The 20520-nt window shown below is 44.3% G+C and overlaps 1 protein-coding gene across 1 annotated transcript in view; it reads right to left on the bottom strand.

Annotated features, from left to right (window-relative positions):
* Positions 1–20520, bottom strand: part of LOC119176970 (uncharacterized protein CG3556) — a 165578-nt gene that overhangs the window by 17897 nt on the left and 127161 nt on the right. Inside the window, exons 6-7 of the mRNA XM_075878332.1 lie at positions 10046–10193; positions 7909–8048 (exon numbers count right to left, since the gene is read on the bottom strand). Of these exons, the coding sequence (XP_075734447.1) occupies positions 7976–8048; positions 10046–10193 (221 nt within the window). The 3' untranslated portion in view covers positions 7909–7975. The remainder of the gene's footprint in view (positions 1–7908; positions 8049–10045; positions 10194–20520) is intronic.

The raw sequence follows: 20520 nt of genomic DNA, 5'->3' as shown, positions 1-20520 counted from the left end.
ACAGTTTTCGTACCATTACACAGTTTTAATACCACTTATGGTATCGATACCACTATTGAAAAGGCTAGGAGAGGTACAAGTATTAGGTAGATAGATAGATAGATAGATAGATAGATAGATAGATAGATAGATAGATAGATAGATAGATAGAAAGATAGATAGATAGATAGATAGATAGATAGATAGATAGATAGATAGATAGATAGATAGATAGATAGGCTCAACATCGTCGAAGTTCGCTTAGAATGCTTCGCATTTAAAAGAAGTAACAGCAGACGATACCCGCGCACCTTTTCTCCCCTCTGAAACAGCTTGCTGCGGCCGCACCGACCAGGTCACGCGAACTTTAGAAACACCTCGAAGGAAAGAGGCATGGTGCTGCAGAGTTTTGTCAAGTTACGAGAGATGTCGTGTGTTTTCCACAGCCTTACAGTGAAGCGCGCCGATGAAACACGTAGAAATTTTGGGAACCCAGTGGCTAGTGCTTATAAGCAAGCAGAGGAGGTAGTCGCGGGGGATAAGGAGAAGAAATGTGTTTGCCACCTGCTGGTGACGGCTTTTCTGACAAGCAGGGCATGAGCGTGTGGTTAACGCCAGTGAATGAAGAGGTGTTCTGCAGTAGCAGCGTGCGAGTTGCCGACGTGTTATCGGCGATGTCGTTTGGTATTCAATTGTGGTCAGTGTACGACGCCGGAGTTTCCTAGAAGAGAAACCTCTGACGCAGCGGGACGACAAGTGGTGCTGGATTTCGAGTGAGTGTTTCCTTGAAGGGAAGCATTCAAGCTTTGTTACGGAAACTTTGGACTGAATACGCTTGATGAAATTTTGGTCTATACGTGTCTTGGTTAGTTAATGCATGAGATTGCATTGTAGCGCGTGTCGTTGTTGTGCCCGCTGCTTTGGATTTATTGGATTATCTTGTGAGTAGTGCTGTATTGTATTTGATAACTGCCGAGTGTGGAAGTTTGTATATTAATTGTTCTGCCTTATCCGAGCATATATTTCTGGTTTCGTTTTCACCTCTCGGCTCTGCCTCACCATTTGAACCACAGCTGGCGTTCGCTGCCGCACCAATAGAGCCAATTCCAAATTGTCCGTGCTTTCGTGGTGGTGTGGCAGCTTCGGCTAGTTGGTATGGCATGACGATAGTTATAGCGCGAGAACAAAACGACGACAGAGACAAGAAGGACACGAAAGACACGAGCGCTATGTCTTTCGTGTCCTTCTTGTCTCTGTGTCGTCGTTTTGTTCTCGCGCTATAACTATAGTCATTTCATGGTGGGTTTCGAGAGGCCGATACGTCGGCACTTGCAATCAGCCTGGTGATTGTCTCCCTGAACAACTGGACTAGTGACAGCGAGAAGGAGCCAGGCCAAGTACAACGAACTCAAGTGAACCACTTCCCGCGCTTAGTCTGATTTAAAATTCGCAAATTAGGTAATAAAAATAGTGCCACAGGCATGGAACGAGGTTTAGCCATACCAATACAAGTATGTGCCATGGTGTGAAAAAAGAAGAGGACTGTTGGTGTGCTCGTGCTCTAACGTTCGGTTCGGCTCGATGTCCAGTGCTGCTCCTGTGAACAGACGTTGTGGTCGTTCTGTAATCACGTGACATTTTCTGGTGGAGGTGCTGAGTAGTGTTGTATGCACTGAAATCAGAAGCAAGGTACCGACACTAGTCGCGACTTGGAAGAACCAGCTGACCTATGGCTTAGCAGGCGACAACTAGGCCTACCTCCTGAATTCAGACCATTTCCAGAACTCGGCAATACTATGGCTAGTACGGGAACGCAAACCCAAGAGTCATCAATGCTGCCTCCTCCATGGTTCTTCAATGCCCCGGGAACCCCGAAGCCATTCCACGGTGACCCTCACGAAAACGTCGACGACTGGCTTGACGACTACAAGCGTTGCGGCAGCGTCAACGAGAGGAACGAGAAGCGATAGCTTCGGTATGTCTACTTTTATCTCGAGGAGTCTGCGCGCACTTCGTTCGAAAACCATGAAGCCACTATGACAACCTGGCCAGAGTTTTGCAACCAGTTACGAAACACCTTCCGACGCTCTGACTGAAAGGAGCAAGCGGAACGGCTCCTCAATTCCCGAAATCAGCGTCCGAACGAGAGTGTTGCCATGTTCGTTGAGGAGATGTCGCGGCTGTTCAGGCGAGCTGACTCCTCAATGACGGAAGAGAATAAGGTGCGCCTCCTAATGAGGGGAGTGAAAAAGCAGCTGTTTGCTGGACTAGTGCGGAACCCTCCTAGCACTGTAGAAAATTTCCTCCGCGAAGCCACGACAATGGAGAGAATGCTAAAGCAGCGTTCGTATCAGTATGAGCACCCTTGGCAGTCTTTCGTCAGTGTCGTCGGCCCTGCCAACACCTGACGTCACGACTGTAAGAGACCTGACGGAGCTCGTGCGCAGTATTGTGCGCGAGGAGCTGCAAAAGCCGCACGTGGTTTCTTCTCCACCCCATGTTGCTGCTCTAACGGATGTCGTTCGCGAAGAGGTGTGGCAGCTGGTGCACCCCATGGCGACTCTGCGTGCAGCGGAGGTCCAACCCATGACAGCCCCTCGTCCAGCCGAAGCTCCGCTATTACCGTACGCGGAAGCAGTACGTACTCCTGCACCGGCTGTTGGCTATCCGTCGCGTCCGTCCACCCTGCAGACGGCGCTGTCATTCTACTCAGGACCACCGCAGTACGGCAACCCACCCCTTACACGGAAATCCAGTGTATGGCGTGCTCCCAAAAACTGGCTTTTATGTTATCACTGTCGGGAACCAGGTCACGTCTACCGTGAGTGCGCATAAAGGCACATGGGTCTTCCTGGCTTTCCTCCGGATGCTCGTCGACCCAGAGATGGTGAGCGGCCCCATGCTATCGCCGAATACTTGGAAAGCCAGCGATCCTCAACCCTTCCGCGTCGCCAATCCCGCTCACCGTCCCCACGGCGTTCCACGTCACCTGGCCAACAATCCACCTTTGTGGACGTCCTTGCCGGAAGATCGCCTAGATCCACAAGCCCGCGCCGGGGAAACTAAGAACAGCGACCTCTGGGGGTGAGGCCGCTGTTGATCGACCGTTACAAGACCCTCCCCCGATCTGCCTGCCGACATCCGACGACATCCTTTCAGCGATGTGTGCCATCGACGACAAACGTGTACCTGCTCGCATCTCTGTCCTTCTCGACAACCACCCGCTGACCACTCTGGTAGATATGGGTGGTGATTATTCCGTTATAAGCGCTGACATCTCTGCACAGCTAAGAAAGGTAACGACACCTTGGGGACTTGGAACCAACCTCCAGACTGCGGTAGGTCACCTATTGACACTGCTGTGAATATGCACTGATCGCCTCCGAATTTGTGAGTCGACATACATTGTTTCCTTCGTTGTATTGCGTGAAAGCTCCCAAAACCTAATTCTCGGAATGGATTTTCTCCGCGAGCATGGAGCTATTATTAACCTTCGCGACCTACTCATAACGTTATCTAACGACCATACAGCCCTAGAAAAGGATGCAGTTGCGCAGACCACAACACTTCAAATTGCTGACGACACCATCAAACTTCCGCCGCGAGCCAGTATGTTGGTAACTGTGAGTGGAGAGCGACTGTGACAACAAGAATAGTGGCATTGCGGAAACTAACCTCTCAATGCTCTTGCCTCGGCAGATTTGTGTCACGCACGCTATCGTCCAACTGAAACATCGCAGGGCTCAGCTTCTAATCATGAATTTCGGTGGCCAGTACCAACACTTGGCAAAGCGAACAGCGATCGCGAACTTTGAAGCCATTGATGACGAAGAATGTTCCACTATCGCTCCGATTGCCACTGCTGCCGAAGGTGACACTGCATTAGCCAGTACAGTTGACGTGAATCCTCTGCGCAGCAGCAGCAGATACGCATGATTTTACGTACGTATAGTGACTGCTTTACGTCCACCTCTACAATAAAGCAGACCCCAACCATGAAGCACCACATTATAACGTGCTCTACTGAACGGCCTATACGACAGCACGCCTACCGCGTGTCACAAAAAGAACAAGAGGCAATAAGTCTTCAAGTGAAACAGATGCTCGACGACGACGTCATCCAACCCTCGAACATTCCATGAGCGTCACCCGCCATACTTGTTAAAAAGAAAGACGGCACTTTTCGATTTTGCGACGATTACCGGAAGCTCAACAAAGGGAAGAAGAGAGACGTCTACCCTCTCCCACGCATAGATGATTCACTAGATTGACTTCGACATGCCCGATATTTTTCATCAATGAATTTACGCAGTGGCTACTGGCAAATCGAGGTCGATGAACGCGACAGGGAAAGAACAGCATTCATAACTCCCGACGACCTCTACGAATTCAAAGTGTTACCATTTGGATTGTGCTCTGCACCGGCAACGTTGCAAAGGATGATGGACACCGTCCTGTCTGGTCTGAAGTGGGAATCCTGTCTCGTGTATTTAGACGACGTCGTTGTTTTTTCCAAAACATTTGAGCAACATTTACAACGACTTCAGTCCGTCTTCGTTGCTATTCGATCTGCAGGCCTATCGCTAAAACCGGAGAAGTGTCATTTCGGCTACGAAGAACTAAAGTTCCTCGGCCACCTTGTCAGTCACGATGGCATTCGACCAGACCCAGAAAAGACCATGGCCGTTGCTGCATTTCCTCCACCTTCAAACAAACAGGATTGGCGCCGGTTTTTGGGTCTCTGCGCCTACTACAGGCGCTTTGTCCAGAGTTTTGCCAACACCGCTGAACCCCTTACCCGCTTAACGAAGGAGGATACTCCTTTTGTGTAGGATCCAGAGCAGAGATCCGCTTTTTCTAAGCTTCAACAGTGCCTTCAGAGTGAACCCTTATTAGGGCACTTTAATAAAGATGCCGCCACCGAACTTCACACTGACGCAAGCAACATCGGTCTTGGTGCTGTGCTCGTCCAGTGGCAAGATGGCGCTGAACGACCCATCGCGTATGCTAGTCGCATTCTGTCATCGGCGGAAACTAACTATTCGACCACGGAGAAGGAATGCCTTGCTGTTATTTGGGCGATAACAAAGTTCCGACCATATCTGTATGGCCGTCCATTCAGAGTAGTTACGAACCATCATGCCCTCTGTTGGCTGGCCAATCTCAAGGACCCTTCAGGGCGCCTTGCGAGGTGGAGCTTGCGCCTTCAAGAATTTGACGTTACAGTCAACTGCAAGTCGGGCCGCAGGTACACTTATGCTGATTGTCTACCGCGCGCTCCCCTCGCGACGACATCGTGTGACAATGATACTGATGGCCATTTTCTATGTGCAGTCAGTGAATCTTACTTGGCCCAACAACAGTGGAATGATTCAGAGATTCGACAACTTATCACATACCTTCAAGGTCGCAGCTCGAGTCCACCATCGGCATTCACACGTTCAGGGCCATTTTGTCTCCACAACGACATCATCTACAAAAAGAACTTCGAACCTTATGCGACTGAATACCTCCTCGTCGTTCCACCAGGGCTACGTGCTGACATTTTATTTGCCTGCCACGACGAGCCTTCCTCCGGCCACCTAGGATTCGTACGTACCCTTGCCCTGATTCGGACTCGCTACTACTGGCCAAAGCTCATCCAGGATGTCATGCACTCCGTTAAAACGTGCAATCATTGCCAGCACCGTAAAGTCTCACCTGTGCGCCCTGCTGGTTTATTGCAGCCTGTTGCACCCCCGTCTCAACCGTTTGAACGAATCGGCATGGACTTGCTTGGGCCCTTCCTGAAGTCGCATGATGGCAACCGCTCGATCGTAGTCGCTACTGACAATTTAACGAGGTACTGCGAAACGAAAGCCCTACAACGAGGCACCGCCAATGAGATTGCGTATTTTTTCATCAACAACATCGTCCTTCGCCATGGAGCGTCAACAGTTCTTATCACTGACCGTGGAACAGCCTTTACAGCCCAATTGATGCAAGACGTCACGAGACTTAGTGGAACAGCTCATCGCAAAATGACTGCATACCATCCACAAACCAATGGTCTGACGGAGAGATTAAACAAGACGCTCGCTGACATGCTATCTATGTACGTCGATCACGATCACAAAAACTGGTATAAAATTTTGCCATATGTAACGTTCGTTACAACACTGCGGTTCAAAAGACTACGGGTTTCACTCCCTTCCGGTTGCTTCACTGCCGAGAAGCAATTATGATGCTGGATGCTATGCTCTTGCCTGACATGACCGATATTTCTACTGATGCAAACGACTTTATCCGGCTCGCCGACGCAGCCCGCCCACTTGCACTCGAGCGGATCCGAAAACAAGAAGGAATCGACTCGCAGAGGTACAACTACCGTCATCGCCATGTTATTTACCAACCCGGTGATCTGGTCTGGCTGTGGATCCCTGTTCACCAAAGGGGCTGCTCGGAAAAGTTACTTCACCGCTACTTCGGTCCTTATAGAGTACTACGGCGCTTCACAGATGTCAACTACGAAATTCTGCTTGAAGACACAGCTCGGTGATCTCGATGTTTCCAGCAGGCCGACATTGTTCATGTGTCACGGATGAAGCCACACTACCCCCGAGTCACCTGACACTGCTTCATCATGTGTCTTTGTGCGTGTAAGCGATTACTTTAACTTTTAATGGGCATTGATCATTAGAGTGGTACTTTTTTTGGAAGGACGGTAATTCCACAGGCACAGAACGAGGTTTAGCCATGCCAACTCGAGTATGTGCCATGGTGTGAAAAAAGAAGAGGACTGTTGGTGTGCTCGTGCTCTAACGTTCGGTTCGGCTCGACGTCCAGTGCTGCTCCTGTGAACAGACGTTGTGATCGTTCTGTAATCACGTGACAATATATACAACGAAAAGTTCTTTACGGCGTTATCGAATTTCTTCATTTATAAAAACTTGTGAAAGTCAACAAATGCGAACACCCAAATCAACCTGACTACCTTTAACCAGATCTTAAAATGCCCGGAAACCGCCACTAGCATGCATGTACCTTGAAACCGAAACTAGCACTAATTTGCTGGGGCCTTGCAATGCATTCTTCCATACTTTCTTTCTCTCTCATGCATGATCATTCATGACGAACTTCGTTCAAGTATCCTACGTATTGTCTTCATCGTCATCTGAACCCTCTTGTTTATGCCGTTCTCTTGTACTTTCTCAGTGGGTCGTTAATTGACTGTTAGAGCAATTGGTTTCCGTAATGTCCACGACTACCACAGAGACGTATACATTATGGAGGTTTGTGCTGTGTGATTGTTCGTGTTCTGCTTATCCGGGCCTCCGTGACGTGCATTGATTGTTGCGTTGTCCAAAGTTCTTGTCCTTGCCTGATACCCTTTCACTTGTCCTTGCTCTGTCTCTCTATCTGCCCCTTCCCCCCATTTATTTTTTCCTAATTTCAGGAGGTTGTCTTGTGTGCGGGAATGCTACACTGACAATCCTGGGTGCAGTAATATAGCACCATGGACAGCCCAACAGCCATTTTCTTGTTTTTGAGCCATCAATACCTAGGTCAGAAAGCTTTGAATCATATAAACGTGTACAAAGTTCCCTTCGCAAAAACAAACAAACAAATAAAGCGAGACACTAAAAACAAAGCAACAAGAACAACAAAAAGAAAGATTTCACAAGAGTTGAATGCTTGTTGGCAACGTCCTGATAATAGTTATTCAGAAAGTTTTGAGCCATGCCAGCATGTTAAGTTCTTTTGACATAAGAAACATTAAAAGTAGCAGAAAAAGAAAGGAACCAATTTATACGAAAGCCCAAAACGTCAGTGTAGGTTTTCTCAGATTGCGCTCTCGTTCTGCAACGCCTTCACATGAAGCGTCCAATGTCGATGACTATGTTGTGCCGATGTCGTTTCTTATGCACGTGTAGTGGCGCCAGCACTTACCGACGGACAATGGCGTTACGAGCCCCGTGGCGAAGTTCATTGTGTGTGCCAGCCAAAAGTGGCCCGTCTACGCGTTGCGCATCACTCCGGAGAGAGAGATCACGTACGGGCCGAGGCTGCTGGCCGTGTCATATTCGAACCTAAAAAAAAGGTCATGGGGTGCGAGATTAGCAGCGAACACGCACTCCATCGAAAAAGGACGGATGCGTCATTAAAATGGCGCAGTCTTTGTTCTCCGAAAGCATTAAAGATGGCAGAAGTCGGCTGAGCTTGTTTATGGACTTCTAATTAAAACGCATCTCTGAAGTCCAATTCACGTTTACAAATTCATTCCGTTAATCCACATCACGAACGCTTACCGCTTCAGGCATATGCCATGAATGATTTGAAACTTTCAGCCGCTACAAGGTTGGCTTCAGATGTAGCAGTTCCTGCGAATCAATACTGATGGATCGATTTGGATACCTAATATAGAAGTGAGTCGTCTAAAGTGCATTATTGATCCTGACATACTTTACAGTTGAAGGGGTGCTGAGCGCGGGCCGCTTTACACGAAAGTTTCACCTGACCTAAAAAAAAAAAGAAAGGACATGTAGCAAGAAATTTGCCATACAATTGATCTAGGTAAGTACAATTACTATCGGCTCATGTACCGCGAACATTCGCCTTCATGCACGTGGGCGCAAAATAGTAGAAAGCTTTTGCGACAGATACAATACCTCATGGGAGTTCTCCTTTACGGAAACTGTTTTGCAATTAGGATGCAAATTACTGTTGTACCTCGTCGAGCTGCTGCAAGCGATAATCGACTGCGCAGCGAATCCACGTATAGCGATGGCAAAAATGGCAGAAATGCTAATTTCACTTCGAATTCGAGGAAGCACCAGTTCACAAGCGTTTCCGCAATATTCGCGCCGAGTCGTGCATAATCTCACATCAGCAGACTTTAAATCAACGACGAATGGTTTCTTCCACTCGCATATAGCACAGCTTATTTTGTCAGGAGGTTTAATTTGCGGTAAGTGCATGCGACAACAGTTACGTCCTCCAACACGTGCGTGAAATTGAACTTCCAATCGTTATAGCGAGTTCCAGTATAACGGGAAACAGCAAACGCAACAATTTAGCGTTAGCATTGCTTGCTAAAAACTCAGCATGAGTAGAACATTAACATAGCCAGAACTCTCACGTCCAAACGCTTTTTCTGGAATATAACGTTCAACGCTAACGCACGGAAGAGATATCGTACATAGGGCAAGGTGGTGGTTCCTGTTGAAGCGAGAGCCATCCATGCAGTTCGAATTTTTGTAGTCATCACCCTGTATTGTCGAACTCTTTAGTTTCCAAACACTGTTCGTATTTGATTCAGATTTGAGTAATGAGGCTTCGCGAGCTGCATAGTGCCAATGAAAGAGCTACGTTCTTGAGATACACAGCTGATTTAGGGTGCAGAAGGCTTAACAAAACATAGGCGGAAATGTTGTAGGCCCGTGTACTCCGATTTGGGTGCACGTTAAAGAACCCCAGGTGGTCAAAATTTCCGGAGCCCTCCACTACGGCGTCTCTCATAATCAAATAGTGGTTTTGGGACGTTAAACCCCACAAAATCAATCAATTAACAAAACATGTCTACAAGGTTTGCGCATGGTTTCGGTAACCGAATACAGATGGCGACACTGTATACTCATTCGCTTGTTTACGTAGGCAAATACCACCACAAGTCAAGCATTACGGCATATTTCGAAAGAAAATGACGTGTTACGAGTGGTCATACGCAACAGTGAACCAAGCGTGTCACGGAGACACAGTAATGGTGACTTCTGGTAAACTCAATTTGGTGGCGCACTTGAGGTTTCTACGATACATAAAGTGTTTTCATAACTATAGACGGCGCCGTAGGGGCTTGCATTTGCGTTACGGGGAATGCTTTTCACTGTACTAAAAGCGCACCAACTGACATGCCACGCGTTCTGCTTTATCGTTAGCGCTGCGACGCACGTTATTATGGGCGTTTTCGATATACTAAAGCTCGCTACTGTTGCATATGACGTCTTATGGTAATGTTAAGCATGCGATTAGTACGACCACCGTGTTTTTGGCCAGGTGATTTGCTCCGGCTCTTTTCGTTAGAACGTACCTGAATCGGCTCTCTTTTCTTGCGGCAGCCTTCATGACGTCAAACACTGTGGCGTTCTTGTGAACCCGCACTGTGGTGCTTGACCGATTTGAGGCGCCGTCTCCGACCCAAAGTGAATACCACACGCTCAGATCTTCAGGTTCTAACACTGCACAAGAGAAAGCAAAGTAAGAACCTGGACATTGCGAAAAAGAGCTAATAATTGTGTACAGTTATATTTGTAGAGTGTCCGACGTGTAATTCGAAGGTTGTGGGTTTGGATCACACCTTTACTTCAATGAACGTCATAAGTACTCTAATCTGGTTAGAAGACCAAAGTTGATGTCCCCTATGCTTTCCTTGTAGTAATTTTTCGTTGAATTCATTTGGCTGTGGCTAACAAAAAAAAAAACGAGCCATCAAAAAATTTACTTTCGCACCTATTATTTCGCTTTTAATCGCTTGCTGCGTCGTACTTAGTTTAAACTGAACCCTCTTTGTAAGCTTCGACTTTGCTGCTCTATACGTAAGTATATGGCGAAATGCAGCTGTTATATCTTGCTCTTGAGGGATAGTGGCAGTCTATAAGTAATGATTTGAGAATGCATGCCGAATGTGGTGCACCCTATTCTTAAAGTATGAATTCATTTAGTAATGTGTACATGTGCAGAATTTGGTCATAATAGTAAAGAAAAGAAGTTTCATAGTGCAAGCATTGTTTTTGGGACCCTATTACAATGTTAAAACATCACTACGTAATAGAAAAAATAAAAAAAAATATATTACTAAGGTAATAAATGTACAAAGTAAAAAATAAGAGGCATAGTCTTTTCAAGTATTTAGGCAAAAGGTAATGCGTAAAGGAAACATAAAATTAGAAAAACTGCAGAACAAGACAAACAAGGACTAATCAGAACAGAGTCGAAGTTACATTTGATCAAACATAAACAAATGATGCTATTGGTTAAGAATGAAATTGTGAACGAGATGCTTGAATGATGATACAGAAAAAGCACACTTTATGTTATACGGCAAAAAGATTCAAATTTTGAATTAAACGAAGGTACTCTTTGTGAGCCATAATAAGTTCAGACTTTGGGAAGCAAAAAGTTATTTGTGGAAAAGTGGTTGATATTCGAATTTGCAAGGTCTTTGGTGGGAACCTAAATCAGTATGATATAGCCTTTAATGTCTCGGTAAGCAAGTGTACGCACATCAAAATTGTTCAGGTTGTCAACACTTAATGTTTAGTTGACTGTATAAATCGGTGACATCAGAACGTCGGCTGCACAGTGTAACAATGCGCATGGCTTGATTTTCAACATTTTGAAGGGAAGAAAGAGGGCTGTGATATGTTTGAGTCCATGAAGCGATGCAATAGTTAAGATGATTGTGATTGAATGCATAATATAAAGTGATCAAAATGGTCAAGTGAAAAATAACATCTAGTTTTTAGTAGTATCCTGTTACCATACGATGTTTTTCGCAGCAGTCCTTCAATATATGCAAGTAGAATTTTAACCGGGAGTCAAGGTTCATTTCAAGAAAAAACAATGGTCCAACAGGGAAATGGGAGGCGAGTTGATAAAAAGTGGTGCAACTTGGGTGCTATCTATTGACTTCGAAATTAAAACCAGGAACTTAGTTTTATAGTGATTTATCAAAAGTTTGTTTTTAGAGGACAATGTACTAACGTTAGGAAGTTCCGCATTCAGGGTTATTACAAAGTTGCTTATTGAATTACTGTGACATAAAAGAGTCGTGTCGTCCGCACATAAAATGTATTCAGTAAAATCGGTTGGAGTCTGTGGAAGATCATTAATTTAGAGTAGAGTTCACGCGGACCCATGATTGAGCCTTAAAAACAGCAATGTTAGTTATTTTTCAGTAGAATAGATGCGAGATACGGATATTAATTGCTCTCGATGAGCTGAATAATTACGGAAACGCTGAGAGAGTTGCCATGAATGCCATAAGATAAAGGTTGAGAGAAGAGAATGTCGTGATTAGGTGAATCAAATGCTTTAGTAAAATAAAAAAAAACACAGAACCGAGGAAGTTACCCTTGTCAATTTCCCTTTTGAATTTTTCCGCGAAGTAAATGAGGCCAAAGTTAGTCGAATATTCTTGCCTAAACCCACACTGTTTTTGAATGAAAAAAGACAAACTTTGTAAGTAATTGGACAGTCGGATATACATATATATATATATATATATATATATATATTACATTGCCAATTACTTTGCTGAAAAGGGGCAGTATGGATAACGACGTTTAAACATAAATAAAGGATCTGTCCCCTTTTTAATTAGTGACATGACCATACTGACCTCTACTTCTCAGGGAAACGCACCACATTAAAAAATGAGATTTCTTATGGTGATCATATCTGCAGTGACAGCAGCAACCATTTTAATTTGATTAGCTGAAATATTATCAGTACCTGCACAAAAGGACATTATTCTGTTCATTGTACTTCTTTCCTCGTCAGAAGTAGTAGGAAAAAGAAAAAAAAAACAAATGACTTTAGTCGTTTCAATGTGTTACAATATTGCTTTTAACTATCAGCTAGAAGCATAATATATGATTTTTCTTTTGCTTCTTTGTGTAATTTATCTTTTTTTACGTAGAATAATAAGTTATTTTTTGAATTCTTCCATGAATTCTTCGGAGAGGAACAACGTTTTTAGCATTAAACACAATTTGTCGATGAAGACGCGCAGTTAGATATTCTGAAAATGTGTTATGTATGCTGACTCGGAATTTTTAATTGAAGTGACATGGGAACCGCCAAAATTAAACACCATTTCTACCAATTTTCGTGGTCGAACCTATTCGTAAAGAAGTTCGCATTATTTGTTCGAGGACTATCTGAAGCAAAGTGCCACTGGGAAATGATCTGTAACATTACTCTGTGTAATGAATGCGGAAGAACGATGAAGAAAATTCGAAAGAGCATAATCGAAAAACGTTTCTAAACCATTATTAGTGCTACGAGTGGGAAGGAAAATGAAAAATGCAAGACCGTAACCATGTAAACAATTGACGAAGACGCATGATAAAAAAACGTCCATGTCTCCCATAATGACCACAATATTTTTCCTTCGAGAGAGTGTCAAGAATAATGTCAAGTGCGTCAACAAAAGCACTTGACATATACTTATATGCATCTTATTCTTCTAGTTATTTGAATGCCATGGTTTTGCTCCGTAGTTACTACCTGTTCCAAGCAGACGTACTCTTTATAACTTCAGGTGCACTGCTACCTATCTCGAAGCGCTGTTCTCTGTCGAGGTTGTTGTACACAACTTTCGATTCCTGCAGCTTGAATTTAAGGCCTAAATTTTCTGCTCTCCTTGTCTAATTGAGTATTCATGAATTTCCACTTGCCCCCGAGTTACTCAGCAATGCAATCATTGGTGAAGCACAGGTTATTAAGGTAGTCTCCATTAGCTCATATCCCTAGCTCTTCCCGGTCTAGGCCTCTGAAAACCTCCTGTAACCATTTGGCAAATAGCATTGTAGAGATCGTACACTCTTGTTTTACACCATTTTTACTGGTATTTTGTTGATTTTTTAATGAAGCACTATGGTGGTAGCTGATACTCTGTAGTCATCTTCCAGGATGTTTATTTATGTTTTGTCGACGCCCTGATTCCGCAGCCTCTGCATGACTGCTAATGTCTATAATGAATCAACTAACTTATCGTAATTTACGGAAGTTGCATGTATTCTGAGCATATCTTTATCAAAAAATTTATGGTATGAATGTGGCCAATTGTTGAGTAGCCAGTTTGAAATCCTGCTCAATTGTTCTTTTGGTTGATTGACTTTAGTGTTGTCTAAATTCTGTTCGCAATTATTTTCATTTTATTATGTTGTATTGAATGCTGCCAGTCTTTTTTCTAGACCATAGCAGGTGGGCATACAAGTTTGACAAGCATGTAAAGAAACAAAAAAAAGCAAGAACAAATAAGAAACAAGGAGAAATTCAGTGCTGCGATTACAAAGATGTACAATGTAAGTTTTTCGTAATAACTGTCAATAAACATACAAAAGCCCATATGAAAGTCACAAAGAAATATACAAATCAGTATAGAATACACAAGTAATATTTAAATATACACATAATTTTCATATATTGCAACAAGTATACACGAAATAAAAGTGTGGTACGTTAAGATATCAGAAGAACAGAAAACACTCCGCACTGAGTACTAGGCCCACCGACATGCCTGGAGTGGTGATGAAATGAATCAGGCACTGGCAAAATTACTTTACAATGACACGATATTTTCTATGTTAGAGACAAAGTCTGACAATGAGTTCACGTTAGTAATCCAGGGATTTTGATAGTTCCACTTTTTGAAGGAGCATGGAAAGGAAGAGCACATGAAATTGTCATTGTGGTGAGAACATACTTTTTTAGTGTGAGTGAATGTTTGCGTCAGGTTACGCGGGACTCTGTTGAATGGATGTACAATGATATGTCAATTTTAAAATAGCTGGGAAGTAGCTGAAAAACAAACAAACACCAGGGCCTACGCAGAAGGCGCAGCACGTTCACAGCAAGAGCTAGAAGAGCGGCCTTTCGCAGCCTTTCAAAACACTCATTGAGTAACTATACTGCAAGCACACTTGCTTGGTACCCACTAGGACATTATTGATAAGTTTTTTTTGAGTAGCAGGCCGCCATTTGCTATGCTATTTTTCATTATTATTCTGAGAAGCGTCGTATGCGCTAAACACTTGCAAGGAAATTTTCACCAATTGTTCATGCAGTGGCCAACGACGATGAGGAATTATCGGTGAAGTGGCTATGCGCCGCAGTTAATAGGAGGACAAGAACAAGATTTTGTAATAGATTGGAGCATTCGAAGGCCCAAGCGTTACAGTATTTGTGCGAAGACTGGTTGTTCTTTCGGTGTTTTAAAACGCTTTATAAGCCATATTAACGCGATTTCTTTCGCGACAAGTTTGCCAAAAAGTCCCAAGCACTGGTGTGGCTCAGTAATTCTTCTTCTGGACACGGACGAGTGTGGACGCAGGATGGCGGGCTCGTCAAGAGCTGTGAAAGCGGCTGACGTCAGCCGCGGTTTCTGGTACACATCACTGTCCAAGGACTACTATTCAATTCTGCCACCATTGCCACCAGGAGAACAACTCAGGCGCGCATTGGTTCTGCACTGCGACATTGCAGGACGTTCGTACGAGATTAATGACTTGCTAAAGCCGCTCAAGAAACTAGGCATCATTCAAGAGGTGAGTGGCATAGGAGCGTATCAGATGTCGCACATCTGGCTTTTTAACATGAAGACAGATGAGGCCAAGAAGGCACTTCTGGAAGCTGGTGTACTCTACGTGAAAGACCGGCGTTGCCTCGTCGTCGACCCAGAGAGGCAAGAGGCTCGGCTCAAGTTGCATTGGCTAGCCTTTGACGTCAACGCAGAGACTGTACGGCGTGATTTCGGCGAGTATGGTGAAGTGAAAGAAGTCATCAGTGACAAGTGAAGATACGAAGACTCCTAAAGAGTTGAGTCAACCACAAGATTCGTGCTACTATAAGTAAAGGAAGGTGTTACTACTGATCGCATACCCCACCGAATGCGTCTGGGTAGCGGCACGGCACTGGTCGTCCTGCCATGATTAACGCCACCGTGCTTGCGTTGCCGAACTCTTGACACATTCGTCGCGATTGAATGGTGCCCAGGTGCGTTTTTGGGCATGAGCAGGTGGACTCTACTCGTTCCTACGGCATTGCAGCAAGTCGAGCAACAAATGCGGACCACAATGAATTGCTCATGGATAAAGAGGACGCAGAGAGGGCCGCGTCGTTGGAGGCAGCGGTGAAGGCGTCTCATGCAGTGGCGACCAGCGAGAGATTGATGAAGACATATAAGCAAGACGCAGATCAAAATACGGGTACGGGCCCTCCATTGCAGCGGCGTTCGACTCGGATGGAAACCCAACACAAGCCTGAACCAGTTATCAGCCCCGACGCCGCTACTTTGGACATGGATACAGTCGAAACTAAGCCAGCAAAACGACGCCTGAATAAGAGAGATGCGGCGTCCCAATAGCGTTTGACCCATGAAGATCAAGGGCAGTGGCGAGTGGCTGGTCCCCAAAAGTCTCAGGGTGATGGCCGCCTGCGTTCGTCGTCGCTTTCATGCGGCGGCGATGGGACGATGCCTTGAGCCTCGGACGGACAGTGGGTTAGGTTTCGCTAAAGTAAGCGTCGTTCCCTCGGCTTTTTCTCATCACAATGGCAACGAATAAATAGGTGACGCTAAATGTACGTGGGCCTTCTACCAAATGATGGCAAAACCAGATTTACCGCCTGATTATAGAACAAGATTTAGACATCGTCGCTGTACACTCTGAAGAACGGAGGAAGCGTCAAAGCAGTGAAGTGAAAACTTGGGATAGGCAAAAATCGGATGTATGCACTAAGAGACAAGGAAGGCAAAATAACTAGTAATATAGATAGGATAGTTAAATAGCGAATGAGTTTTATAGAGATCTGTACAGCAGCAGGGACAACCACGACCTTCATGTAAAAACTAGCAGTAATTCAGATGACACCCCACCAGTAAGAAGTCAAAAAAGCCTCAGAGAGCATGCAAAGACGTAGAGCTGCTGGTGAGAATCAGGTGACATCAGATATGCTGAAAGATGGAGTACGGATGTGTTAAAAAACTAGTCACTTTGTTTTCGAGGTGTCTCGTGACGGGAAGAGTACCAGAATCTTGGAGGAATGCCAGCATCATTTTAATACTTAAGAAATGAGATGACACGGACTTGAAGAAATACATGCCGATGTGCTTGCTATTTGTAGTATACAAGCTATTTACAAAGGTAATTGCTAACAGAATTAAGACAATATTGCAATTCAATCCACCAAAAGAACAATCAGGACTTTGAACAGGCTGCTCAACAATCAACCGCATTCATACTATAAATCAGGTAATAGACAAATGCTCAGAATATAGCCAACCACTATACATAGCCTTCATAGATTACGAGAGGGCGTTTTATTCAGTAGAAATATCAGCAGTCATGCAGACAATGTGGAATCAGGGTGTCGACGAAGCATATATAAACGTCTTGGAATAAACCTACAGGGGATCAACTGGTACCATAGTGCTTCATAAATGAAGCAACAGAATACCAATCAAGAAGGGTGTAAAGCAGGGGGGTACAATCTCCCCAATGCTATTTACCGTGGGCTCACAGGAGGTTTTCAGAGGCCTATAATGGGAACAGTTCAGGATAAGAGTCAACGGAGAGTACCTTAGTAACCTGCTTTTCGCCGATGACATTGCATTGCTGAGTAACTCGGGGGACGAATTGCAACTAATGATTACGAGTTAGACAAGGAGAACTGAAAGTTAGGTCTTAAAATAATCTGCAGAAAACGAAAGTAATGTACAACAACCTCGCAAGAGAGCAGGGCTTCGAGATAGATAATAGTGCACTTGAAGTTTCAAAAGAGTGTATCTACTTAGGACAGGTAATAACCATGGAGCCGAAACACGAGATTGAAGTAACTAGAAGAGTAACAATGGGGTGGAGCACATTCGGCAAGCACTCTCAAATCATGACCGGTAGATTGCCACTATCCCTCAACAGGAAGGCATATAACAGCTCCATTTTGTCGGTACTTAGCTGCGGAACAGAAACCTGGATACTTGCAAAGAGGGTTCAGCTTGAACAGAGGACGACACAGCGAGCAATGGAAAAGAAAATGGTAGGTGTAACCTTAAGAGACAAGAAAGAGCAGAGTGGATCAGATAACAAACAGGAGTTAAGGATATTATAGTTGAAATCAAAAAGAGGAAATGGACATGGGCCGCGCATGTAGCGCGTAGACAGGATAACAACAGGTCGTTAGGGGAACTAACTCGGTTCCCAGAGAAGGCAAGTGGGTTAGGGGGAGATAGAAGGATAGGTGGGCCGATGAGATTAAGAAGTTTGTGGGTATAAACTGGCAGCAGCAGTCACAGGACTGAGTTGACCGGCGGAACATGGGGGAGGCATTTCTCCTACAGTGGACGTAGTCAGGCTGATGATGATGCTGTACATGAAACCAAAGTAGAGAGTGAAGAGCACGCTGCACGAATGGTGAATCCTTTCACGAAACTATTTGATGTGTGCGTTTGTCAAGCAGTGGGTACGTCTGCAGGGTGCCTCTTGTTATTTCGACGGAGCCTTCGTGCGAAAGTGGAGTCCATAGCTTTCTTCGAGGCGGGTCGTTTTATTAACTCTGATTTTTCCTTACTAAGAGAAACACGGAGAGAGATCTGTGTGTATGCACACACTGTGATTTAAGATAGATAGGAATTTCTTGAAAAACTTGATGTGTATTTGAAATGTGAACGTAAACTAACTTTAGCTGGGGATTTCAACTTTGTTTCTACGAGTATAGATAAATCGAGTTGGAGGCCATAAGTGAATTAACCACCGCCATTCTAATCAATATGGTGGCGAAGGCTCAGCTAGAAGATGCACGTGAATGTTTTTGCAGTGGAGAAGGGGTTATGTTTGCCCAATTTAAGCGTTCAAGTCATGCTAGACTTGACAGAGTATACGTGTCTTCTGAAATCATTCCTTCGTGCCATGACTACAGAGTTACACCTGTTACGTTTGGTGATCATTGTTTGGTTTAATTCTCAGTATGTAAACATAAAAGTAATAACAGACATTTATCTTGGGACCTCTGGAAATTCATTGTAAAGCTATTAATGGATGAAGAGTTTAATCGCATTTTCTAGAGGTCATAAAAGACTTAGCAAATAAAACATTTGAATCCTGGGGACATACGTGGGATGTATTTAAACAGACTATTAAACTAAAAGCACTTGAGAGAGCCAGAAACATGAGACATGCCGAAAAAAACTTAAAGTGCGCTTGCGTGAAAACTTGCAACAGTTAGTAGCGGAAGAATGTACTCAGGCCAGTACATTTTTAGAGGAGATAAACAGATTTAAACAGAAGCTAGCGTTGATAGACCAAGAACGTTATCGTGGAGCATTGATTCGAGCTTGAGCAGAAAACTTGGTAGCGGGAGAAATGCCAACAAAACGAGCTCTTGGAGCTGAGAAGAGACATACCTGTAATAGTGAAATAAGAGAAATAGAATATAAAAGAAGAAGGTACCATACGAAAGAACCATAGCCGGTGCGTTTTTAGAATATTACGAAGAGTTATTCACGCCTACCAGTGTACACACAGATCGTTTTAATAGCGATTTTATTTCATTATTGCCAAGACCTAATGACGAAAAAAAGAACTTTTTTAATTGCCTATAACAGAGCGAGAAGTTGAAAAAAGCAATTGATAAGTTAAACAATAGTAAGTCTCCGGGACCTGATGGCCTGAGTGCTGCCGCAGACAAGGAATTCAAACACGTAATTTCACCTATTTTGAAGGACGTATTTAATGAGGCTTTTAAGTGTAAACAACTTCCACCATCGTTCCTGTCAGCCCAAATGGTCTTAATGCCTAAAACAGAAGATCTCATGAAGTTAAGAAGTGTTACTGTATATAGACCAATTAGTCTAACTAATTCTGACTATAAAATATTCATGAAAATATTGGCCAGAAGACTCCAGACAATAATGACAAAACAGACTGGGCCTCACCAAACTTGTCGCATAAAGGGAAGAAAAGTAATTACCGACAAAACATAACTATCCATCCTAGAAAGTTGTGACGCTTTGCATCTCAATGTTGCCCTGCTTCAAATTGACCTCAAAAAGGCATTTGATCCCGTGCTGCACGACTTGCTCCTTTCATTACTTGAGCACACGAAAGTAGGGAGTTCGATCAGCGATGGAGTGCGAATGACTCACACAGGATGCACGACGAGGTTGGTAATAAATAAAACTGCGGGTGAGCGTGTACCTGTGCTGAGACAGGGGTGCCCGCTATCGCTCCTGCTTTTTGCTATTTTTATTGAACCTTTCTGTTTAAGTGTAATTAATAACAGCGCATTACGCGGCTTTATATTGTATGAAGCTGAGGTTAGACTCGTTGCAAACTCAGACGACATTGTAGTTTTCTGTACAAATTATACAGTGTATTGCATGCTGTGAATGCCGTGAAAAATTTTTGCCAGGTGAGTGGCAGTGCTGTCAACTGGGCTAAGTGCCTTGGCTTCTGGCATGGGGAATAGGACGTCACACCAAGAGTATTTCTAAACGATAAGGGCAGGAAACACTAGTGAAGTATTTAGGCGTGCCGCTGGAGTTCTATCTCGATAGTGAACCATACTAGAAAAAAGAAACACAGGCTTTGCGCAATGATGTAGAAAAATGGACAGGTTGTGGTATTTCGATATTTCCTCGGGTCACAACGTGCAACTTGTTTCTAGTGAGCAAGCTGTGGTACGTAATGCAGGTTTTGCACTGCACTACAATCAGGGTACAGAAAATACACAGAGTATTTGCAGTTTTCATTTGAAGCTCTGTCTGGGAAAGATCGAGCCACACAA

The sequence above is a fragment of the Rhipicephalus microplus genome, chromosome X (assembly GCF_043290135.1).
Source record: "Rhipicephalus microplus isolate Deutch F79 chromosome X, USDA_Rmic, whole genome shotgun sequence".
Classification (NCBI taxonomy): Eukaryota; Metazoa; Arthropoda; class Arachnida; order Ixodida; family Ixodidae; genus Rhipicephalus; species Rhipicephalus microplus.
This window is presented reverse-complemented; position numbering and strand designations above follow the sequence as displayed.